The sequence below is a fragment of the Carassius auratus genome, chromosome 48, assembly GCF_003368295.1.
Source record: "Carassius auratus strain Wakin chromosome 48, ASM336829v1, whole genome shotgun sequence".
NCBI classification, from domain to species: domain Eukaryota; kingdom Metazoa; phylum Chordata; class Actinopteri; order Cypriniformes; family Cyprinidae; genus Carassius; species Carassius auratus.
In genome coordinates, this window is record NC_039290.1 from 2,518,026 (window position 1) to 2,544,471 (window position 26,446).

Sequence of the window (26,446 nt, forward strand, 5' to 3'; positions counted from 1 at the left end):
AGAGACAACGTCTGGATGGGAGCATACAGTATATTGTTCTAGAACTTGGATATAACTTTGAGCATTGATGGTGCCCTTCCAGATGTGTAAGCTGACCATGCCACACGCACTCATCCAATCCATTACCATCAGAGACGCAGGCTTCTGAACTGAGCGCCGATAACAACTTGAGTTGTCCTTGTCCTCTTTAGTCCGGATGACATGGCGTCTCAGTTTTCCAAAAAGAACTTCAAATTTTGATTCATCTGATCACAGAACAGTTTTCCACTTTGCCTGAGTCCATTTTAAATGAGCCTTGGCACAGAGAAAATGCCTGCGCTTCTGGATCATGTTTAGATATGGATTCTTTTTGACCTATAGAGTTTTAGCTGGCAACAGCGAATGGCACGGTGGACTGTATTCACCGACAATGTTTTCTGGAAGTATTCCTGAGCCCATGTTGTGATTTCCAGTACAGTAGCATTCCTGTATGTGATGCAGTGCCGTCTAAGGGCCCGAAGATCACAGGCATCCAGTATGGTTTTCCAGCCTTGACCCTTACGCACAGAGATTGTTCCATCCACAGCATTGTTCTGCCCCAGCATTGGGGGAATTGGTGATCCTCTGCCCATCTTGACTTCTGAGAGACACTTCCACTCTGAGAGGCTCTTTTATACCCAATCATGTTGCCAGTTGACCTAATAAGTTGCAAATTGCTCCTCCAGCTGTTCCTTAAATGTACATTTAACTTTTCCGGCCTCTTATTGCTACCAATCCCAGCTTTTTTGGAATGTGTAGCTCTCATGAAATCTAAATTGAGACATTTCAAAATGTCTCACTTTCAACATTTGATATGTTATATATATTCCATTGTGAATAAAATATAAGTTTATGAGATTTGTACATTATTCCATTCCTTTTTTACTCACAAATTTGTACAGTGTCCCAACGTTTTTGGAATAGGGTTTGTACCTTTGCATTCAGAATTCATATGTGAAACAGTAGCACTAACTTCCATTTTAAGAAAGATTTGGTTCTTTAAAGCAGTCTTTGAAGTGCAAGAATTGCTTTAGGAGAGGGCCAAGTTGGGTCAGTCTTTTCTTTGTGATGTACTGTGGAGTGCCGGGTTGTGCAGCATCCTGCTGGGGTGGATGGTAAGGTGCTTAAGCAGCTGGCAGTGTTCCGTGTAGCCTGTGCAAACTGCAGAGCTAATTGTTTGTTTATCCTCCTCCAGCACAGAAACTGGCATCTGGGCTCTCGCCCCACAGTAGCTGCTGTGTCACTGTCAAGTTTGACAAATTTTAGTGATGCAGCAAGCAAAGTGTGAACTGTAGTTAACGATCGAAAAAAGACACTACAGCAGAATATCTGGATCCAGATGATTCATTGTGTTCTTTCTTGTAGAAAGGTCAACGATAAAGGCTCTCAAAAGTGAGCCATGTTGTCTTTTGTTCAACAAGAGTGTTTGCAGAGAGCTTTTGAGAAACAGTGAGGTCAGAGATCAACACTCAAAATAATGTAAAGAAAATGTCTGTTTTCATAATACTTTATATTTATCTTAACAATTAAATGCAGTTGGGAGTTGTTTTGTTTGTTGTGAATGTTTAATTTTTAATTTTTTTTAATCAAATGCCCATGCTCGCATGTGCATCACAATACAGAAAAAAAGTTCTGGCGCTGTTTCCATTTTATCACAACTTTTAATATATTTTCATGTTTAAATTAGCAAGCGTGTGGAGATTTCAGTACAAAGGCAAACTGTAAAATCTATACATAAAAGGTATTTGAGATAAGTTTCAGTGTCACCTTCCTGTAACAAAAATGTAAAAATATGTACATAGTTGAAGAAATATTTTTTACTCATCGTTGTGTATGCCTTTGGCAGGTACCACGAGGCAGCCTCGCGAAGGGGAGGTTCCAGGAGTGGACTATAATTTCATCAGCGTGGGGGAGTTTCGTGTGCTGGAGGAGAGCGGTCTGCTACTGGAGAGTGGAACATATGATGGTATGAAACCCTGTGTAGGAGCTCTGAGATTCAAGGATCAGTTCTTGTGGGCATGGGATACGGATACTTGTTGAGAACACAATCTAAATGAGATATGTTTGTAGAAGGAATTACTTGTGTTTGCAATATGCATGGATGTGAGAAAGGGTAATGCATTCTGCAACTTGTTTTTTATCTGCTGTGCATGAGAATCAACAAATAACCAGACACAACAGTGTGAAGGATAAGATGTATAAGACAAATTCAGTATGCAGGAGCTACAAAACTCAACTTTATGTAAATAAGGGATGACTCAATGTGGTAAATACCAATGGGAGTGCAGACAGTGAAGTTTACTCGTTGGATTCAGAGGTTGGACTAATAAGCCTACCAGCGACCAACTGCTCAGAAATGTCCCTTAAAGTGATATTTAAAGTTATATTTCACCCAAAAATGAATATTCAATGACTAGTCATCATTTACTCACCCCCATGTCCTTCCAAGCCAGTTCATTTTATTTTTTATTTTGTCTGTATACAGTGGAAGTCAGTGGCATCCCACTGACCTTCATTGAGCAAACAAAAATAGTTCAAAGGGAAATATTTTCTATTGTGTTTCACAGAATAAAGAAAGCAGTGCAGGTTTGAATTAAAGAGAGGGTAAATAAACAATGACAATATATTAATTTCGGTGGGAGCCATTTATTTAAGGCAAAAAATTGCCTACACAACAAAGTTTGGATGAAGCCTGTATAGCTTTCAAGCTAAATTCATTTCAGATAAAAAAAAAAAAAAAAAGAAGAAAGTGGAATTACAAGACTCTGTAACTAGGTCATCTCAGTTTATGTTGAACATTAGTCTCCATCACTCTTAAAGTATTGCTTTCAAATTCTGTAGATTGCCATAGCAGAAGTTCATGTGGGCTACATTACTGTGTAGTGGCAGCATCAGTTGCTGACTCACTGTGTTTTTATGTTAATTAAGGCAGACACGTGTGCTGAATGTTGGTACTGCACACTCTTTTATTTGGCAGATACCTCCTCTGCTGACTTGAAATAGTTCAGAGCTGAGGGCGTTCACCTTGTGTGATTCATACCGTCTCTATAACATGCCTAAAGGATCTCCAGGGTCGAAGTTATTAATTTCACAGCCTCAAAGCCAATGAGTTCCTCACTGATAAAACCAGTGAATGCCTGGCAAAGTCCTAGCCTTTGGCCATGTGGGAAGGAGGTGGGTTTGGTTAATGATCCTTCGATGAGTCACTAAGGGTCCTCTTTTTTAATGGGAAGATCGCGTTGTAGTTTCCAGGGTGTAGAGATGTGGATGTCACAGTGGGTGACTTTTACTGGGGCCTTTCCATCTACATGAAAAATCTTGTCTCTTGGGATTTTAGCTTGAAGGATAATTTCACACTCACCAATTCTGGTTAGTGATTTCTTGTCTTCCTATGACATCTGACAAGAAAGTCAGTACATGCTGCACAAGCATTTGATGCCTGAAACTGAAACTAAAGCATGATTTATTGAGCCTATAAATGTTTTTAGAATAGTGGATTTCAGAATATGCTTCCTATTTACCTATGGGGCAATTTATTCATTTGTCGGTCTGTTGTGTACTTAAATATATTTAATTATATATTAAAGAAATATAGACTACTGTTGAAAAGTTAGAGGTCAGTAGGATTAAAAAAAAGTGTGAAAACATCTTTTTATGGTTTCATCCCGATGTGTGTTACTGTTCGCTGTTGGTTAAGATTAACAGATTATAGTGTGTTCGACTCCATCTCCTTTAAACCAGAGGAAAAGATTCTGTCCTGGTTTGTTCTTGTAGTGTGTGAAACAGGAAGTCCATGTTCAGGCTGTTTTATGTCCTTTGCAATGGCAATCACAAGACTTGTAGGCATGTATAAATTCAGGGTCATGATGAAGAACAAGCTCTAAGCTAAAGATAATGCTTCTGTATGCAATAGAGAGTGATTTTATGTGTTCTCCAGAGTTGAGTTTTGCTGTTTTCAGGCCATGGAAATAATTGACCAGTTTTTCAACATGCCCGGGGCATGATGTAATCAATGGTAACTGGTTATGCCCATGTTTTAAGGCATAAGCTCTCAGTGTTCTGTTTGAATGCTTCACTGGGTCGTCGTCTTACAACAGTGTTTAAAGATAATGAGAACTTGCATTTGAATCCCTTGAGGGAAGTCTCCTGCATGTGTCCTTGCTTTTCTAATGATTGCTTCAATGTCAAGTATTGAAGGATGGCCACCTCAGAGTGACACAAGTAGACAATGTTTAGAAACCAGAACACGTCCACCCATAATTCCATGAGAAGTGAGCGATGACGACAGTTACGGCAATCACCCTTTCTCTCTGCCATGTTCCTGGAGGGATCATTTAGATCAGTGGTTCTCAACCTTTTTTTTACTCCAAGGCTCTTTGACTTTCCATTTGTTCATGATTTGGTGGATAAGGATTTTTGGGAGGAATCATTTTTTTCCGAGCTTGGCATTGTTCATTCTAAAAATGCTCACGGAGTTACAATATTTTGAATGATTTATGACTTTTTCAGGTTGAGGAAAAAAAAGAGATATTGGGAACCCTGATTCTTCGAAGAAAAAAATGATATCAAACAGTTGGGGGCATCAGCAGTTGCCAGTCAATAAGATTTTTTTTCTTAATACTTTTATTTAAGAAGAATGTATTAAACTTATAAAAACGATTTATAACATTACAAATATATATATATTTCAAAGGAACAGTTATAAACATTTTGAAAAAGATTTAAAATTGTTATGTCACAATATTACTGTTTTTGCTATATAAACTTGATCAAATAAATGCACCCCCCCCCCCAAAAAAAAAAGAACTTAATTAAGAAAGACATTTGTAAATATTTTGCTTTTTAGTTGTTTTGGTTGTTATGATAAGATCCTGTTTGTTAATATCAGTTAATGCATAAACTAACACAAACTAACACTGAACAGTACATTTGTTACAATATTTAATCATCTTTGTTAAAAAAATAAAAAAATAAAAAAGCTACAACTGTTCATTGTTTGTTCATGTTAGCTCAGGTCCATAAAATATTATCAGATGAAACTTTTGATTTCAATACTCTATTAGTAAATGTTGAAATTAACTTCAACTAAATGCTTTAGAAGTATTTGGTGTTAGTTGATGTAAACTAATGTAGTTAACAAATGTAACCTTTGTTTTCAATGCTTGTTTTGTGCAATTTGATCTAATTTTAAGTCTTCTTGAGGACCCTTTGGAAGTTTGCTATAGCCCTCTGGGTGAGCGCCGCTGATCTAGATCTCTCCTCAGGATGAGTTTTATCATTAATGATGTCCACAGAACTGCTTGAGAGCCCTTCTCATCTCTGAATGAGTGCAAGAGCCCTCTTCTGTTTGTGTAGATGCAGAAGAGCATTGAACAACAGCATCCCCACTGCCCACATCAAGATCCCCAACATCCTGCAATAGGATCCAAAAGGCTTTGGGCGATAAGGTTTTCCATCTGTCCATACTTCGGCAGTCTGCTCAGTGTCCCACATGAAGAAACTCACGGCTTTGAAGTGCTTTTCCCAAATGAGACAAACTTTTCCTTCAGCATATTACGTTGTCAAATTGTACACTGACTACAAACCAAAGCATCAAGGTTATTTTTGTGTTAGTGCACACTTTTTCCACTTAGACCAATTCTAGTCAAAGAAAAGATAATAAACTGTTGCAAAAAAAAAAAAACCTTAGCAGATGCTGACTTAATTGCAGGTATTTTTGGTGCTTGTTTAAATGATTTTGGTTGATGTTAACATTGCACTGCAGCTTGGCCCGAGTGGGTAAAGTTCATAGATGAGTCATCTCGCTTTTCATTTAGGTTTATGGGTGTGAGGCTGTATGTGCTTGTGTGGGTGAGTGTGTGTGTGTGTGAGAGAGAGTAAACATCATTCAGGGAAAATTTCAGTGTGTATTTGTTGCGCTCGTTGATCGTCATGGGTGAATTGTCGTCCGCCATCAGTTCATCGGGGGCGCGGGAGCCGGCATGGTGTTATTTATTTGACATGAAACACTCAAATGTTAAATAACTACCTGCTATCAGCGCATCTCTTTTCCTCCCGTATGCCATTCAGTGTGCAGTGGTGAAAGGAAAATGGTTTCAAATCATCGTCATTCCTCTGACAGCGTCTGGCCGTCTCCCACAGATTAATGCTAACAAATATCATCACAGACTCCAGTGGTCGAACCTCCCTCCTCCTTGCTGTGTTTTCTTATGGCCGTTAATGAAGGATGACGCAGTGCGCTGTTTATGAGCGATCCATCATGCTGTGGCTGCTGTTCACCAGGGGCTGTGATATGGCATGATTATGGCCATGATTTGATCACACTTTTCAGCTGTGCTGCATGCTCAGGTATAATCAAGACATTTCCTGAAAAACACTTCTTACGGTGCCTTACTGTATTAGGGGGAACTGTAGGGTGAGAATATTCAAGCAAGCTTATTCGACTTCATGGGATTTGTAAAGAATTAGTATTTAGCAAAAAAAAAGACATGCAGTTTGCCAAACAATGATATCATTTCAATAATAAATACATTTAGAACTATTCTTAGAAAAGATGTTTTAAAGTTGTATGTGTTCATAAAAAGAATCTTGGCAGAAATCTGCCTTTTGTACAGTTTACATAGAATAGTTGTATTGTATTTGCGTGTTGATTATAATAAATAGCAATTGAATTCCGTTTGCATAAGTGCGTTTGTTAAAGCACTTTACCGTTTTGGCAATTTCAGTTATTCCAGTCACATACATTTCTATGCATTTATAAAATCTGGAGAGGACACTCAGCTGAACTGTTTGGAGTAATCAGGTTTATTTCATGCATGGCCTTGGGCTAGCGCCTGTTGATGGAAATGATAATGGCTGTTGACAGTGCACACTTCTGTTAAAGGACTGTCCATCTGCTGTGCAGCCACGTGAAGTCTACAGCAAGTGATTGGGGGATAGTTATTATGGTTGAGGTGGCAACGATAACATGTCCATTAGGTACGGTGGGGTCCAGAAGTCTGAGCCCATATTGAAGATCTGTGATTTAGAGGCTAAACTTAAAAATTAATCTTGAAATAAATGGAATTTATTTGAATGAATTTATGTATATATATATATATATATATATATATATATATATATATATATATATATATGTAAATAAAAAAATTAAAAGCCTGTTTTAATGCATTATGAAATCTAATTTATTCCTGTAATGGAAAAGCTGATTTTATTAATTACATTACAGTTTTCAGTGTCACATAATCATTCAGAAATCATTCTAGTTTGCTGATTTTGTGCCTTAAATAAATATATAAATATGTATGAAGAATGCATTAAATGTATTTTTTTAATCTGGATTATTTCATGAATAGAAAGTACAAAAGAATAACATTTATGTGAAACAAAAATGTGAAAATAATTTGAAAGTTTTGTGACATTATAAATGGCTTTACCATCACTTTTGATAGATTTAATGCATTCTTGCAAAAAAAAAAAGTACTTATTTAAAAAAAACTGTATGTATGCATTTCAGATACTTAAGTATTTCTTTCAAAAAAAAAATCTAAATTCTATATATTAATAATAATTGATCAAATTATGAACTTTTTAAACATCAGTTGAAAAAAAAGGTTTTAAATGAGGAGGAAAAAATGCAAAAATAATAAGCATCTTAATTGTTGGACTTTTGAACCCCACTGTATATAGATATTTATTTTTAAAATTCATTATTTAATGTGAAGTTCCACATTCCCTTATTGTCACTATAAAGTTAAGACCGTAATTATTAGGTCTGCATAGACAAATGAATCGTTAGGCATTCTCTGTAATATCAACGCACACAGCTGCAGGTGAAGTATTAATGCAGTAAAGATGTAATTAATTCAAATGAACAGTTACTTTTAGGAATATATTAAGACGAACTCTGTGTGCGGAGTTGTTCAAAACCCATATTTATTTTTGTGTTCCAGATAGTGATAGTGATGTCAAACAAGACTGTAAATAAGCTCAATGAATTCTTCAGTTCTACGCTTAAGGTTGCGGTCGACCAGTGCTTTTATGAAGGGGGTTAAAATGATCCACACTACATTTAAAGCAATAACTCTAATGTGACAGCAGTTGTAAGATGAAGTAGATTATGATAACAAACTGTTCTCACATCTTCTCAAATCTCAAAAAGGTCACAAATGAATCAATATCATTCGTTGTCATCATGTCCTCTCTTTTAGTTTTGCAGCCAATGTTTTTGTGAATTGTCCACAAAGTAGGTCAGCAAGAGTAGTTTTCCATACATTGTACTGATACCATTCTTACCCCAAGAAGTTTATCCAGATGAGACAGGACAGTAAAGCTTATGAGACAGACCTCCTGCCTCTCTAAGAAGTAGAAGCACACAGCTAGTCTTAATCTCTAGTGGAGACTGTTGCCAGTAAATAACAATAAAGTGCCTGAGTGCTGCGTCTTGCTCCAGAGGAGCACTGGAGGTAGTCGAGCTGCATTGTAGACAAACAACAAACAAGACATATAGCCTTACTGAAAAGCGTCAGGCAGCAGGATATATTGCGTATTCGTTGTCGTTACAGTTTCTGTTCTGCAAGATCAGCGACCGACCAAACCTCAAAATGCACCACTAAAGGAGCAGACAACAAAACTCCTACAGACTAAATATGAAATAAGTTTGGGAAATTATGGTAAAACTACCTCCAGCAATGGCCAAGCACAGTGGTTCTTAAACAGGGAGCCGGGGCCCTCAGCCAACTTCCAGTGGGCTCCAATTAAGTCTTGAAAGCATGTAAATGTAATTTAATTAACATAAGTATTAATTAAACTGCTAAAAAAACACATTAAAAATAAAACATCACAACACTTTTTTTATTTTCATTTTATTTATTTTTATTTTATATTTATTTTACATTTAGCAAATATCTCGCAGTCCTTTTTTCTGCTTCCGTCCTGAAAAAGAAAAAAAAAAGGAAATTGTGACTTTTTATTTCACAATTGCATGATTAAACTTGGAATTACAGATAAACATCTCGCAAGAAAAGTCAACAACTGTGACATATAAACTCAAATTTCGAGTTTGTATCTTGCAATTCTGAGTTTACACTTTCCCTCAAGTGGAATGTTTTTTTAATTTCAAAAGCATTTTCCCTCAAAATTTGTAAAGAATGTGAAAAGTTGCCTTGTTTCTTTTTACAGTATACTTGCTTTTTTCATAGGTAATTACTATGGCACTCCAAAGCCACCTGCAGAGCCCAGTCCAGTGCAGCCCGACCTGGTGGACCAGGTTCTGTTTGACGAGGAGTTTGACGCAGAGGTCCAGCGCAAACGCACCACGTCTGTCAGCAAAATGGATAGAAAGGACAGCACAGCTCCTGAGGAAGAGGAGGAGGATGAGAGGCCACCCATGGTCAATGGGCTAACAGGTGAGACTGAGTAAACTGATATAGGTTCTTAAAGTTTCTGAATTGTGATATACTGCATATTTGGCCTAGTATACATTATATATGGATGACAATTTAAAAAAAAATCAATACTGCACAAATGTAACTCAATAGAAAATAATTGGATATAAATTTGCAAAGACACTGTCAGTAAGTGATTAGGTAATTACTGTTAGCTAAGCTACTAACTATGGTTCAATAGAATGATACTAGACTAATAACTGATACTACTTCATGATACTAGTTCATTATGTGTTCAACCATTAGATTTTATTTAGATTTTAACCATTTTTATATGTGTAGCTAACTACTTTTTCAGAAGAGTATTTACAGTTTAGTACTACTACAGTTTTGCCATGCTACTTTCAAAGTTTCACTAACCGTGTGATTCACCGTCTTGGCAGCTTGCCTGCTATGCTTTCATTGTAAGTGTATTACTGTAAATGTGTTTTTACTTTATTTTTGCAAGCTGAGTGACTTTACTTTCTATGATAATTGACAGGAGGGCACAGATGCTGTCAATAGAGCTGAAGTTGTTATGAGTAGATTTGATTGTGTTCCCTTGTGAGAGCAATATGAAGAGCTTTACAAGAGGGCTTCTTGGATGTGCAGTCAGTTATATAGAGGGTATAGAACTGTAGAGCACTTGTGGTGCTAAAGGATGGTGTATTGTGCATTGCCAGTTGATTGCGTCAGGAACAGCTGATCAGTAAAGCTTGCCCTTTAGAAGCTGTAATGTAATGGTTTTAAATGCATAGAGCTTAAGTCAACAAAAATGGACAGCAATTTAAAATCGAATTGGCATTGGTGATTTTGTGTGTGTCTATAAATTGTTGTCCAATTTCATCTCATGATTTTATCATTTCTGTATTAATTGCACAGTTATTCAGCATCTGTCTGTTCTGCTGTGTGCAAAAACAAGCAGAGCACGAGTGGTGGTGTCTGATTTTCATAGCAATTTAATAAACTAATGGTTCTTATTAATGAATCAGTCAGTAAGATTCACAAAAACTCTAGAAGTGTACCAGTTTGAATCAGACACAAAGTGTATTGCTATGAGGGTTTTTTTGGATTTCAATGTGACATATTTTTGTTTGTTTTTACGTTTTTTTTATTTTTAATCAGTATACACTGTATAAATCAGAATCAAACGTGATTTTGATGCTAGAGCCATGCTTTGAGTTCTTGAGCCTTTATAACTTTATATTCTGCCTTCTACCTTCTCATTATGAAGATACCTCAGCTTTATTATTAGTTTTTTACAGTCATTTTGGTTCTACATTATTGACTACATTTGAGCCAATCCACTACCACCCTAATGTACACGTTACTGTAGCTGTACATTTTTTTAAGCTCTACTAGTGTTTCTTAAGGGTAACTGAATGAAGTACTAAAGTCATGAGTTTGATTCCCAGGGCAGTGGAAAACATTCATTGTCCCCATCCACTTTTACCAGGTTAAACTGACATGATACACTAGAGGTCAAGTTGAGGTGATAAACTACTGTTCACAGTCTGGGGGCAGACCTTTAAAAATAAATTATTTTTTTCATTCAGCAAGGATGTAGTGAACTGATTAAAAATTGACAGTTAAGACTTTTACTGTGCATTGTTAGAAAAAAAAATCCAAATAATTGCTGTTCTTTTGAACTTTCTTTTCATCAAAAAATGGTTAAAAAAAAAAGTATCATGATTTTTGCATACGTTAGCCTACTGCAGTTAGCACTACTGTTCTGTTTGTGCTAGCATGATTGATCACCATGGGAACTGATATCCTATCCTGCAATATCTGACTTCCTTTTGATATTTGCCCCCTTCAGAATAGATAGCTCAGTCCAGACTGACTTTTACCTAGGATTAATGCAAAAAGAGTTTATTTGGGCTTTAGGTTTTAAATTCAAGTCAATGAAAATCTAAGTAACACCAACCTCAATAAACATGAGCTATTTTTCCGAGGGTCACTGGAGAATATCTGAATTATTTTCACCACTAGGGCCAAAAGAGGTTTCTGGATGCACTGAGGGAGGCTTTGTTGGCCGTGTTCATCTTCAGTTGGACAAGATGCCTCACAGCTGTCCTCCATTATGATTGGATAGAGCTTTTTAAACCCTCTGGCACAACTGTAAGGACAAGATGCAAATGGCAACAGCATCTAGCGGAATTTGCCAAGTGCAAACTGAGACTGTTTTGCAACTCAGAAGTGTGTTTGTGTTTTTTTTTTGTTGTTGTTTTTTTTGATTAAATTCGCAATACTAAAATGGCTAATCTTGGTTTTGCAGTGAGCCTCGTGGGTCATAATATTTGTTTTTACATGCTTATGGCACTACTTAATGGACACTCATTATGTCTCTCACTAAAATAACTGTGTTGAAAGGACCAGTTGTTTTTCCATAGTCTCTGTGTGGAAGCGTACTTCACCATTAAGTTGCACCTACTTTCAACACTCAATCTGCAACACATTGTGTTCATCTGTTCCCATGATGCTATTTTCTGTAAACACATAAGTATGATTTCTTTTTAAATCCTTTTTAAAGAAATAATGTTTACCACATTCTCCCTTCAGTTTATCGTCGAGATGAGCTTCTTTCTCCGTTCGGCCACAAGCACAAAAGGCTTCTTATGATATTTCTTTTGAATGGTTTCTGCCTGTGTCATGAATGGTGCCGCCATGGTTACAGCAGAGGAACAACACGTGCTGATTCATCTGCCACACATGCTGGCGTCCCAGCGGCAGGCTAGAATCATTCCGATGAACGGGCTTCAATCAAGACTATGTCAGCAAGATCATATCAAGCCTTTAAATTGTATATACTTTGATAAATACTTTTTCCATCACATCACCTCTTCTACACATTTACTGTACGACCAGTATATCTACACAAAGAACCAAGCATAAACACATAGGCATGTTTTCCACTGTCCGTGTCCCGATGTACCAGGCATACTGATAACTATATATATATATATATATATATATATATATATATATATATATATATATATATATATATATATATATATATATATATATATATATATATATAGTTATCAGTATGCCTTATATATATATATATGCACACACACACAAACGTTTGTTTTTGTGAAAAGTGGGGACATCCCATAGGCATCATGGTTTTTATACTGTATAAACTGTATATTCTATCGCCCTTCACTTAACCCCCTAACCCTCACAGGAAACTTTGTGCATTTTTATTTTCTCAAAAAAACAAAAAAAACTCATTCTGTATGGTTTATAAGCGTTTTGAAAAATTAGGGACATGGGTTATGTCCTCATAAGTCACCCTCTCCTTGTAATTCCTGTGTCATACCCATGTCATTATACAAAGCTGTGTCCTGATATGTCACAAAAACAAGAGCGCACACACACACACACACACACACACACACACACCTGACCGTTAATATATCATTCTAAAATCATGATTTGGTTCTCAAGTAATATTTCTTCTTATTGATGATAACAGTTGTGCTCTGTAATATTTTTGTGGAAACATAACACTTATTTTACATAATTTTTTGATGAATAGAAAGATCGAAAGAACAGCATTTATTTGAAATATATTTTTTCCCGATTGATAAATATATTTTTGATCGATTTAAAGCATCATTGCTGAATAAAAGTATAAATTACTATAAAAAAAGACTTGCTGATCCCCAAACATTTGAACAGCGATTTATATGTAAAATTATATTTATGTATACATATACAAATCTTTTCTATTCATTTTATCAAGTGATGTTTCCTGGGAATCAACCTCGTGACTACAGTAGCACCATGTTTTATCATAAGAGTCGGCTACAAGAACCACGTGCTCAACAGTAAACAAAAAAGACCAATGTCTCTTTTAACCTGAACTTTTGAGTGTTGCCCTGTTATAGTATCTCAGACTTCCTGTCTCATACGCACAAAGACAAACACACGCACATTTGTGTATGTGACACATATCAGCTTCACGGAAGAGTTGTCCGGCTCTGGCCCTGCCCGAGAGCAGCTCTCTGAACATCAGGACTGGCATGCAAATCTAGTGGCTCTTGTTGTATGCCTCCTTTCTCTCTCTCTCTGTTTCTCTTTCTGTTTTTCTCCGTCTCCGGAGAAGGTTGGAAAGTTTGTTCTGCAGTGCTAGAGAGAGTTAAAGTATGTATTACTCCCCATTCCTGTGTGTTTTCCCCACCTCTTTCTCAAAGTCTCACTGGCGTTTTGCTCTTTCCACTCACAGAACACAAGGAGGGACCGGAGTGGAGGAAAGCTGTGCCCAGCTACACACAGTCCAGCAGCAGCATGGACTTCCGCAACTGGAACACGCTGCCACATGATGAAAGCCAGGAGCCTCTGCCCAAGCACTGGGAGATGGCCTATACAGAGACGGGCATGGTCTACTTTATAGAGTAAGTCCTGATTGCCAAGTAGGACATTTATTTGGATCAACGTTCCTATCGGATTCTAGGGTTGGGGATTCAGACTTTGTTTATTCGACAGAAATGTTCTGGGAATTGGTTAGTTAAATGTGTTCTTTCAGTTATTTCATTTTACTTCTGTAAAAACAAGCCAAATCTGTTCTTTTGTGCTTATTGAATGCAGTGCAACTTAAATACTGCTCCTCTTATGTGGGCAGCTAAATGGACAGAAAATTGTAGACACATGTAGTTTATAAATGGGCCACTGAATAGAAGATGGTTAAAAGTCCAGTAAAAAAAATATATTGACAGAAGTTAATTTATTCAATTGGAAAATAATTTGTTTGTTTTGACATGCATCCAAGAGTTTGAACTTTTTGAACGTTTTTACTTTCTGTTCATAAAAAAAAATCCAGGAAAAAGTAGCACAGATCAAATCAGCAAATAGAATGATTTCTGAAGGATCATGTGACACTGATGACTGAAATAATGACAGCTGAAATTTCAGCTTTGCATAATAAATTACATTTTATGTATATATACGTAAAATAGAAAACTGATATTTTAAATTGTAATAATATTTCACAATATTAGTGTATTTTTAATCTAGGCCTAGGTTAGCATGAGACTGTTCAAACATAAAAAAAAAAAAAAACTTACCAACCCCAAACTTTTGCAAGTATTTTTTTTTAAATTCTATAGTTCTATGAGTATAGGTTCTTGGCTTCATGAGACGTGAAGTGTCCATCGGTTACACAGGACTAAATCTTGATGTATTGAGTACATTTTTTTTCACCTACTGTTTATGTACAGTATTCTGTGTATTTGGGAATTCTACTATTTAACATACTGCTTTTATATATTATACTATGCTATATATCATACTATGTAGAAGGGAAGTTTATTGTGCTGGATAATGATTTGTGGGTCCATCTTTTCAAATTCTGCCTTTGATTTTCTGTAACCAAGCCCAGATGTAGACAGCAGACGCTCAGTAAACAGGAACTCCGGAACTCCTGCAGACATATCAGGCATGAGAGGCCGCTGGGAATTGAGACAAGCTTACATTTTTGCCAGCCTCTTCCTTCCAGTGTCTATTACCTGTGCCTGTGGTCGCAGCTCTTAACCAAGCATCTCTGCTGTCCACACAGAGGAAGAGAGAGCCAGTGAATCAATACTCCATTCTCTGAACAATGCAAACAATCGGCTAAATGGAGCCTTCCCAGCAGGCCTTGCTTTCACACGCGTGTCTGTCTGCGTGAGTCTCGGAGGATGAGCTGCACCTGTCGTGAATATTTCAGATTTTAAAAACATTTGCTTTTGGAGTAGACTCCTCGCCACTACCTAACAGAGACAGATTAGGTTAGATTATTAAAATATTTTCTTCAAATTAAAATTTGTAATTTAAATATATGGTCCTACTTCATTTTAAGGTGTAATTCTTACTGAATATTAATAAACTCAATGAACTTAATAAATTCAACTACTGATTTGCTGCCTTTTAATAGTTAGTAAGGTAGTTGTTAAATTTAATGATGCAGGATTAAGGATCTAAAATATGGTCATGCAGAATAATGCATTAATGTGTTCATTATAAGTACTAATAAACAGCTAGTATGCTAGTAATATGCTTGCTAGTTACCATATATAACGACAAAACAACACTGTTGAAATTTTGAAATTTTATTGTTGAGGATAACCCCTTGAGATGAAGCATCTCGTTTTCAAGGGGGTCCTCGGACCATTTCATTACATGTTCATTACAAAGACATTCAAAAATCATTTTCTTTAAACTCACTCACATTGCTATGCTAATAAGTTTTAAGAATAATTTATAATAAAAATGCACAAATGGTCTCTTTTTTATTATTTAAAAAAATGCAGTTTAATTTGCATTTTAATATTTTTAATTTTTATAATATTTTAAGCAAAAATCTAGAATTGGATGAAAAACAGACTTGAAGCACATATTTAGAGTGTCTACCAATATGATTCACATTTATAAGACCCACATTAAATACTTTATATTATTATTATTATTTTTTTTTTTTATTATTTTTTTTTTTTAAGTATGATAGTTTTAGTTTAATCATTTGATAATTAGACAAATATATTTGAACAGGTTTTAAAAAGTCAAAATCACAATCTTTCATTGTACTTCCTGCTGTACACACGGTTGGAAATCACTGTTTTGAAAATATCAAACATCTGAACATCTTGCCATCTGGTGTTAGCAATCATTGAGAAGCTTTATTGGTGGATTGTGTGTTTTTACATGTTACCGTGACCTATAGTCATATTTCTGCTGTTACACTGTTAAGCTACAGATGTGTTCCAGTGTAATGGAGGTCCATGCACAGAAAGGCTTTCAGGTGTTAGTTTACTAATGCTTTTTTCCCTCTCTCTGTAGTCATAATACCAAGACCACGACCTGGCTCGATCCACGACTGGCAAAGAAAGCCAAGCCTCCTGAAAAATGTGAGGAAGGAGGTGAGACCGGGTTTGTTCATGAATCACACATAAGAGTAAACAGACATTAGCTTCTCTCTCTCTCTCCGGCCCGCCTGACTAATGGCTGACAGGAGACATGCTGAGAGCCCATCAGAGTGTCATCTCACACAAGCAATCCCAGACCACTTTTTGAAATGGCCACGTACGTCCATGTCAGGATGGTGTCTCCCCACCCCTCTCACATCACAGGGAAAGATAACAAGTTATTTTCTGTACAGCTTACTAATACCTGCACCCCGTGCGTTTCCTTACCGCTCAGCCTTCTGATCTCCTCTCTGGCCAAACATGCGTGTAAATCCAGCCAGACTTCTTGATCTACCTGGTATTTGGCTTCTCAGAAATTCACCGTCAGAAAATGCGCCCCCCTGGTGTCTAGCACATGGGTGATTTGCATCTGTTCTAGCTGTCTCTGATATGCCTGTCTGATTCTCCGCAGAGCTTCCATATGGCTGGGAGAAGATTGAGGACCCGCAGTACGGGACTTATTATGTGGAGTGAGTATGCTCATATCATTTATGGTCTAGTGAGAATGATGAATGGCACATCTTTGTCCACAGCATCTTGGTTTGCTATAGATTTAAGTTTTCCATTTCTCACTTGGCTTCGTCTTTTACTTTTTAGTTTCTTTTTAAATCCAGTTTTTCAGAGTTAACATTAAAAGCATAAAGGGAATTTAGCCCTCATCCTCAACCAAAGGGATCATAAACCCATCACAGAAGTAATGAAAGTAATGCAACTTATATGAGTTGTTTGATTTATGTAAATGACTGCAGAATGCCAAGTCGCTCTATCAGAGTCAAATCTCTTAGACAACAGTGAAAATGTATTTCTTTAAACTTAATATTGTGAAATTAATCAAATTTAAGATGATAAAAAAATTTGACAGATGTTTTTTGAATACAAAGACATTTGAAAATGAATATATTATATTATATTATATTATATTATATTATATTATATTATATTATATTATATTATATTATATTATATTTGTTCTTAAATGGTAATAATCTAAATATCGTTGTGATATTACAGATAAATAAATATTTTAAAACACCTGATTATTGAAAAAATATAGTTAAATTATAGTTATTTTTCTGAAATAAAAGGCTGATGTCACTTATCGATCATCATATTGACCAGATATGCTAATTTTCTGCTCTCAAAGCATTGTGAGATATTGAAATTGTTGGCAGGACAGCCAACTCTAGGGCTTTCGGAAGCGGATATGGGATTTGATTTTTATGGGAATTTTTTGGGGTAAGGTTAGTCTCTGCTGTGCCAGGATATTTATGCAAGGAGGTCAACAAAACATAGTTTTATTTTAGATTTAAATATGACTTGCCACAATCCCCCATTATTCTCTGCCTGCATTATCAAAACGGGGAACTTCAGCAGATGAGAGCGCTCAGTCTCTCGCTCTTTGTGGATTGGGTGGATAAGTTTCAGCATGAGTCACACGTAGCAAAAACAGTACCTTTCTTCTACAAATACACAGCACGCCTTTTTGAGGGATCCGTGGCTGTTAAAAGCCTTCCTGAGGTGCAGTCACGACCGGCAGGTACAACAGTTAAAGCAAAGTAACACAATGCAGACGAGCAGCATTTTACACTTTATGTGAACCTGTCGAGTAAGAGGGATAAAACAACACACACCAGCACTGAGCATCATCCTCTATAGAGGACACGCATGTGCTGTGAAGCTTGTGTCTCTGGAAAGGCATGCCAAGGTAATGCTGATTAATTTCGGCAACTAACAAACAAGAAAACAAATGGGGTGGACATGCAGCAATTACAGATGGGTTTTTAATAGGGCTGTTCTGTGGTACTTTTAGTGAAAGATGTTTTGTCATGCTTTTTGATTATTTCAGAAGGTCATGAAAAGATTCAATTCTTTATCATTTTTTTTGTCTTATTTTCCAGTAAAAGCATCCTTATTAAAACAAGATCAATTCTGAAGTCAGCAGACCCTATTGACTTTCTTAATGTACTCTCCTAGTTTTATTGCATCCTATTAATCTCTGCATGTTTTTTTCCAAAAGAACATTTAATTTGTCTTCATAATATTTAATCAAAATTTAGTAACTTCCTCTAAAACAGATTTTATTTCCTCTGATGTTGTTTAGAGCACACAGACTACTGTATAATGTTAGCAAAAATGTTTTCAGAAACCCAGTTCTTACATTCTAGTGGTAACGCCCTCTTTTCACCATCCAATCAGCTCTCAGTGGGAACAAAAAGTCCTAATGAAAGTTTGTAATGTTGAACTTCCTGTTTTATTTGAATGTCACATTGTGAAAAGAACATTTCACATTAACTTAAATATGTTTTGAGAAGAAGAATATATCATAAATCAAATGTATTTAAATTTAAGGTAAGAAATATACTTTTTAGATATATTCTTTGAAAAAAAGTCTTATATCTTATTTTTCGCTTCTCAGGTAAGTTTATCTTATTTTAAGGATGTTTTATATTAAAATCATACTAAAATACTGATTTAGTATTTTATATTTCGTTAAAGACTTTAATCCTGTCTTGTCTTCTCAAAATTGTGTAGTTGAAAGGGTTACGTGCTTTCAGCGTCAAACCAGTTTATGTCATTTTTCCAAGTTTCTGTCTCAGTATGTTGTTTATTTTTCTGTTCATTCACCAAATGTCTGTGGTAAAGGAAAAAGTGACTGCCTGTTTAGCAGACGACAAACAGGAAGAGACGCATGCGTACAGTTCCGTACCTTTTGGCTCCGATATGGTTTCGTCCTTTACAAAGACTGTTTGCATAAACAGATAAGCATCACTAATGTTTGCGTAAGCGTGTGTGTGTCATTGTATCTGCCCTCTCCGGTCCTTTTCACTGACTGTCTCACTCTTTCCTTCAGCCACATCAACCAGAAGACTCAGTTTGAGAATCCAGTGCAGGAAGCCAAGAAGAAACTCAGCCAGGATGCGTCTCCGACCAGTCAGCCAATAGCAGCAGCCGCAGGAGCAGTACCAACGCCCTTAAGTAAATCTCTTAACTTGTTTCTGCTTTATTACTTTATTTTACTGCCTCAGTTTTTGTTTTATTACATTTTAACTACTTAAATCTATTGTAAAGCATTTAAAAATCCTTTAATCAGCAGCACTTACTCAGGTCTTCAGTGTCACATGATCTGTCTGAACTCATTCAAATATATTGGTTTGATGCTTGCTCAAGAAACATTTATTAATGTTAAAAAATGTTGTGCCGCTTAATATTTGTTTAGAAACTATGATCATTTTTAGGATTCTATGATGAATAGAAAGTTCAAAAGAACATCTTTTGTTTGAAATAGATTTTTTTTTTCTGTCACTTTTGATAAAGGAAAAAAAGCTTTTATAGTTGGTCGGCTATCTGTTCTTCTTGCCTGGCCAGGTAATATGTACATATAATCCCATTAAAACCATCAAAACAGTCCAACCTAACCACCTTAGGCTGTTTTTTTTTCAGCAATGGTGATGGGAAACAATTCAGTGAGAATGAGATCAGGAAGTGACAAGAGCCCCATGCAAACTATTTCCTATTTCCTACGGTTTCCTACTCAGATTGCCAGCCACACCTGGTTAGGACATGGTTTTAGTGAGAAGTGAGCTCGTAAAGTAACAGAAGCATGAGCTGCTCAGTTGTTAGCTTAAGTAAAGGCAGATAATAATCAACCTCTGTGGTTAATATGATCTCAAATAATCCCAGAGGCTCAGAGTTCCTTTCGTCAAACGCAGCACACAAAAAAGTGTTTTACCATCTGTGTGTGTATTTAAATGTGTCTGTGTACACCTGTGCCAGCTTTTGTATATTTATACACTCGTTCCAATTTCTTGCTGGTGATTCAATATTTACCATTACACATACTTGTTCCGTCTTCTAATGTGACACTAAGCAATAGTTCTGTCTTTTTCATTTTCACTTTTTCTCTGAGCTTTTTTCTTGTTGGCAATGGTGTTTGCTTACGTCTCAGGTTTCAAAGCACGAGTTTGCACCTGGTGTACATATACATGTTCTTTGTCCTAATTTGCATACTGTGTGTCCTTAATAGAATGCAAGGTCAGACTACATTGAAAAGTTAAATAATTAATTTATATAAATATAATTTATGTGAAAGGTCAAGTGCAATTTATGGTTATTGTAAACATATGTAATTTAAAATAAAATGTAGTTTAACTGGTGAGGTTTCTTTCTAATGATGCTTGTTGTCCAAAGCTGTACCATTTTTGTAATTTCATATTTTTAGTGTCTTTATTAGTAGCCATTAGTGACGATGTTGCTTTATCATCCACTTCCTGGCCCACTAGTCTCCAGTTCTGTCCTGTTAAATGATTGCAATGAACGCTATATTTTGGCAGGCCGACATGTGACTGGGATCAGTTTTGGGATGATTAAGGTTAAACTGAACTTTTGGTTTGGACTACTTGAGCGTCACTATCTCCTGTGTGTTCCTGTGTCCTCTGAGCGTTGATTTTGTCCTCCTATCCCCTCTGGAAGGCAGGCAGTGGACGTCTGTTCTTTCTCATTATGCTATGCTCTGTTAGCTGGCCAAGACATTTTAATGAGAGGATGGAGATACGTAGCTGAGAACAGGACAGGGACGAGTGCACAAAAATATAATGCAGTCATGCAGTGCTTTCCGAGCATAATCAGAAACTATAGCCATAACTATATACAGTTCTACCAACAATTAAAATAGTATTGACAAAATTTCATTTCTTTTATGCATTTAGACAAATACAAAACAAGTTTAGCCCTCGCTGCTTGTACCTTCAGGTCATTTACAGCCACACATGTATGTATGCAACCTTTAATTACACTCCGACATTTCATAATCTGCTCGCCCTAAGAGACACAGTGGCCTTTAATGCATGAGAAGTGTGATAAAGTGAACATAAACATTAAACAATTTCCTCACCAGCTGAATGTGAAAACAGAAGTACAGGAGAACAGAGAGTGATGAATCTAATGTGCAAGGATGGGTTTGTGTGTACCTGTGTCCAACAACCAATTCACACGCACTTGTGGCTCACAGTTCAAATCTGTGCCATGGTTATTATAATCAACATAATCCATTTCATAGGGCCCAGTCCAGCTCATCAATGTGGATGTTATGCAAATCCAATTCCCACCACACATGGTGAGATATCCATCCATGCTCTCTTAATGAGATTGATGTGGCCTCATCTGATGCTGCTGGCACTCTCAAATGAGACAGGGAAAAAAATAAAACCGCTGGTGGGTAAGAAATGACTGTAATTAGTGTACGATCCACTGTTTAAAGCTGATTCAGAGTCAGTGTTGAATACCTTCATCTTAAAGGGATAGTTCACCCAAAAATGAAGGCTGCCATCATTTAGAACGACATGAATAGAGTTGAGCAAGCAATGTCTTTAAGAAAATTAAAGACAAAAAACAAAGGCTTAGGACTGCTCAAACACCAATGATGACATTCAGACACTCAAACCATGTGTAAAAAATTAAATGCGCTGTTTTTAAGAAACACTGACAATGCAGCCAATCCTTTTTGCTCTATTGTTATTCATTAAACAGGTGAAACTGGTGAAAACAGGTGAAACAACTATGTTGTTTCATAACTCTGTATGATTATCTATTGTAAGTGCTCAGTGCTGTTGTGCTTCACATAACTTGTCGAGCAGCATGAAACTATCTCTTTTATTTATTGGATACTTTCTAAACATCATTTTCACAGTCCTCCGGGGTCTTTGTAATGTCCAGTAGTTGTAGAATAGAATTTGGAAATGTCCAATATTACTCAAGAAATTGAAAGCATCATCACTGGTTAAGTAGAGCTTGATACTTAAAATATTGTGCATTATTTCAATGGTTCTTTTTAATTATACCTTATACCTTATGGATCGTAATTATACCATTCAAAAGTTTGGGGGTCAGTAAGTCTTTTGTTTGTTTGATTTGTTTTGAAAGAAATTAATACTTTTATAAAGCAAGGATGCATTAAATTGATCAAAAGTGACAGTAAAGACATGTACAATGTTACAAAATATTTGTAATTAAAAATAAGTGCTGTTATTTTGAACTTTGCAACTTTCTGTTCCAGTGGTTTTCAACACTGATAATAATAAGAAGAAATGTTTCTTGAGACTAAAATAAGCATATCACAATTATTCCGCATTCAGCATTGACATCACATTAAAAAGAAAAATATTCGAATAGAAACAGCTATTTTGAATTGTAATATTTCACAATATTACTATTTTACTGTATTTTTGGTTGATATAAGTCTTAGTAAGCATAAGACACTTCTTTCAAAAACATAAACTTTTGAATGTTATTGTTCATCTCACTTTATACATGGTATGAGACATATTTTATAATTTACATTAAATATATAAACTCAGATCTCCCTATAAAATGCCTGTGATTGTTGACATAATAAATTGATCTTCCAAGAATAAGCATTAAAGTAATATCATTTAATATATTAATGCATGATGCTATCTGTCATAAAAGTGTCTACAAAATAATCATCAGCATAGCTTAAATTCCTTCTCGTTTTGGAGCATTCTTAAAAAGCATGTTAATGTCAGTGTTTAAAGTTTATTTATAGTAGTTCATCTTGGAGGGGTCACCATGGCAACATAATGTATACACTTGACAAATTTGCATGTGCTCACTGACCCCACAAATTGGTTTAAGAAAAAAGAGATCATTATCAGCTCATCCGAGGACATTTTATAATATGAAAAGATAACCAAATGTTTCTTGAGCATTTTCTTAGTGGTTATTAATTAGGAGTTCTTAACCAGAACACTCTTATGAATGTGCTGCTGTGAGGGTAAATGTTTTAGGAGTAATTGAAAAGAGTGTAATGAATGGACTAAGTTAATTAATTGGAAGTGTATGTGGATATATAAACAGAACAATCCCACTATCATTCACTCATTTAGTAATGTATCCTTCACTCTCTTTATTGCTCTCTCCGTTGCATTATTCAATATGAATGACTAAGGGAATCCAGACCCCCCTTCTTTCCTTTCCTTAACTCTGTGCAGCCTGTTTTCGTGATGATTTCAATACAGTAAGAGGCACTGCAGGAACAGTTCAAATTAAAGAAAAATTCTTGTTTTTTATGGAATATTGCAGTCAGTGTTTGTTATAAATGATTTATGTGTGCACTTTTTTTTTTATTCATATGCCCTTACAATCTCTGATTAAAGTAACTGCCCCTATTCCCTTGCACTGAAATCTCTTCTCTGATGGCATGTTTACCTGCATGAGGACGGGACAACCTCATTTAACAGCATATACGTCATAATAGGGAAGAATTGCGACTTCTGTTTCATGCTGACTTGAAAAGGGAACTTCATTAATTTCGACAAACTGAACCTTTCTATACAAACAGCTCATTTAGAAGTGCATGCACTTTGTCTTGCCTAGTAAACAAGCTTTAGTGTCCTAGTCTGACATATTCCCTCTATCTCTCTTCTTTTAGATGAAGCTGCTTTAAGGGTGTTCACACGGGACCCATCTCAGCTGCAGGGTGCTATCCTGCGCACATCTCTGAAGAAGAGCCCTCAGGGCTTTGGTTTCACCATCATCGGTGGAGACCGATCAGATGAATTCCTTCAAGTGAAGAACGTCCTGAGAGATGGACCTGCTGCACACGATAACAAAATCGCTTCGGGTAAATCCGATTAGCTCCTGTTCTTTAAGTTTTGAGGCAATTTGTTGCTTATTTTATGAATGTTGATAATCCATTAGGTAATTAATTTGATCTAAGTATGGTTATGCACATTAACACCCTGGATCATCACTGCAGTCTCGAATGGTACCATATGTGTTGCACTGATAGATGCTACATCTATTTCTTGGAGCATTGCCAGGGCACTAGATTCCAAGTAAATAATCCTGTGAAAGTGCCCACAGCGGGATCGCATAGATAGTGATAAAATAAATCAGAATCAGTGGGTAAGCATCAGAGGAGCTGGATTTCCTGCAGAGTTGCTTTTGGCTATAATTGCAGCGCTTACACTAACACTCACCACCCTCTGTTACAATGCGAAGAAAGAACTGCCTGTGTACTTCAACTCCCTGAAGACATCAGTCTGTACATAGAATTGTAAAACAGTTTAGCCGAAATGTACATTTAATTCTGGATTCAAGTGCAGCGCAATAAACACGCTTCAGCTGGCTCAAAAAAAAAGGCATGCTAAGGGGTAGATTCATCTGCATCCAATTTCTTTATGCAAATTCTTATATTCGGTCAACAAGCTATATCAAAAAAGCCATAGAGGCTGTTTATGAGCCTCTTTTTGACCTGGCAAAACATGAATCCATTTTAAATTCTTTTTATTTGTGGATTTACTTATGTTCATACTTTCAAATTGCTGCATGAAGGTTGGTCCTCATTTAAGCTTATTCTGGCCAAGAATAGCCCAATTAGATAGGAAAAGACCTTCTTATTGACATGCAAAGCAGCCAATAGCAGTTTTTTTAATTTTTATGGAGGTTGGTTTAATTGAAAATTTTGATATACTATAATAATAGTTTATTATGGGGAAAGTTTAGATGATGATAAGGTCACACTATAATTTATTTGAAATGGAACTCTTTTTGTAATATTATAAATGTCTTTACTGTAACTTTTGATTAATTTGAATGCATCCCCGCTGATTAAAAGTTTTTTTTTTCTTTAAAAAAAGTCTTTTTGACCCCAGACTTTTGGACTTTATTGTGCGTAAAAGTTCCCTAAAATCAGGAAAACCGGTTGGAAGTGATGATTTCAGTCAATGCTTGTTGTTTTTAGGTGCACTATTTATCTGGAGGTCAGTAAGAAATATTTTTCTTGTTTTGTTAACAGAATATCTCAACTCACCCTTAAATCCTCATGGCTAGCAGTAGACCTGGCCAAGTTACTTGTGAGCTCTTGGTCATCTGAATGAAACACTGATGCTGACAGATTGTGTGCTTTATGCCAATATTACTATATTAGAAGTGGGATGTTTCAGGCAGAACAGTCACTTTCAAGAAGTGAAGTGAACCTGGAAGGATGCCATTGATTGGTCAGGAGTAGAAAGGAGTAGAAAAGGATGCAGGAATTCCCAGACATCCTCTGCATTGATCAATAGACAAACTTGCCATTAGATAGACTGCACCAACTGAGCAGATTATTGACTTTAGCTGGAGTAATGGTTACTTAGGCGCTACCTTTTTATCACTGCATATTATACTCATACACACTCCCCCGTGAACAGAACAGACGGAGCCAAGACAGCTGTCATTGCTGGAACCAGAATGAACAGTTCAAACACAATGGTTTGATTTGTGTTTGTGCTCAAATTGACAGTGGCTATGTTCCAGATCCTAGTGAGTTTGCCTTGCTCCCTGTAGTCTTCATACAAAGTACAGACACTATGCTTACTAAAACTGAATCTTATTTGTGACTGATTTAAAAGACCGCAATTATAATGGTCATTCACATCCCAAACAAACAGTGATCTTCATATAAAGTGCATGACTTAAATTGCATAGGCACAGATATTAAATGTAATTGTGCTTCAATTACTTTTTTTGTTGTTTTTGATATTGTTCAGTACTGAAAAAAATATGATGTTTACTGAAATTGATGCAGTGTATTCTGGAAGTGTGGATACATAATGCTGCCCGGAAATAGGTGTTTTACTGTTTGGAACAATGTTTGCATCTAATAGTAGCGTGTTGATAACCTAAAGATCAGTATTGTTATAAACAATAAAACAATATGAAATAAACTAAAATTCCAGGCATATCTGAAAGTATAAAAAGAAAGGTTTTTATTATATTAACAAGTACTATAATAGAGTATAATTGATAGTAGAATAAATAAATGTTGCATATAATTTAATGTAGTTTTCACTGAGCTTGTCACATTGTTTTCTTGTAGTGCCTTATGTATGAAGGATAAATTCAGTGCTGCCTTTGGCCATTTTGGCCATAACAAGGTCTCCAACTGTAGAACAGGCTTCCTTGTCATGGAGTGCATGAGAAACTTGACCTTATTTTAAGGTCCAGTTCTCGCTATTAACAAACCATTAACTATGACTTTTGCCTCAATAAACT

General features: G+C 36.1%; 1 protein-coding gene across 1 annotated transcript in view; it reads left to right on the forward strand.

Moving 5' to 3' along the window:
- The window catches only part of LOC113065504 (membrane-associated guanylate kinase, WW and PDZ domain-containing protein 3-like), a 128,867-nt gene that overhangs the window by 86,333 nt on the left and 16,088 nt on the right, over positions 1–26,446 (forward strand). The window contains exons 4-10 of the mRNA XM_026236792.1: positions 1,865–1,984; positions 9,219–9,425; positions 13,681–13,849; positions 16,269–16,348; positions 16,806–16,863; positions 19,245–19,369; positions 23,841–24,032. Coding sequence (XP_026092577.1) covers positions 1,865–1,984; positions 9,219–9,425; positions 13,681–13,849; positions 16,269–16,348; positions 16,806–16,863; positions 19,245–19,369; positions 23,841–24,032 — 951 coding nt within the window. The remainder of the gene's footprint in view (positions 1–1,864; positions 1,985–9,218; positions 9,426–13,680; positions 13,850–16,268; positions 16,349–16,805; positions 16,864–19,244; positions 19,370–23,840; positions 24,033–26,446) is intronic.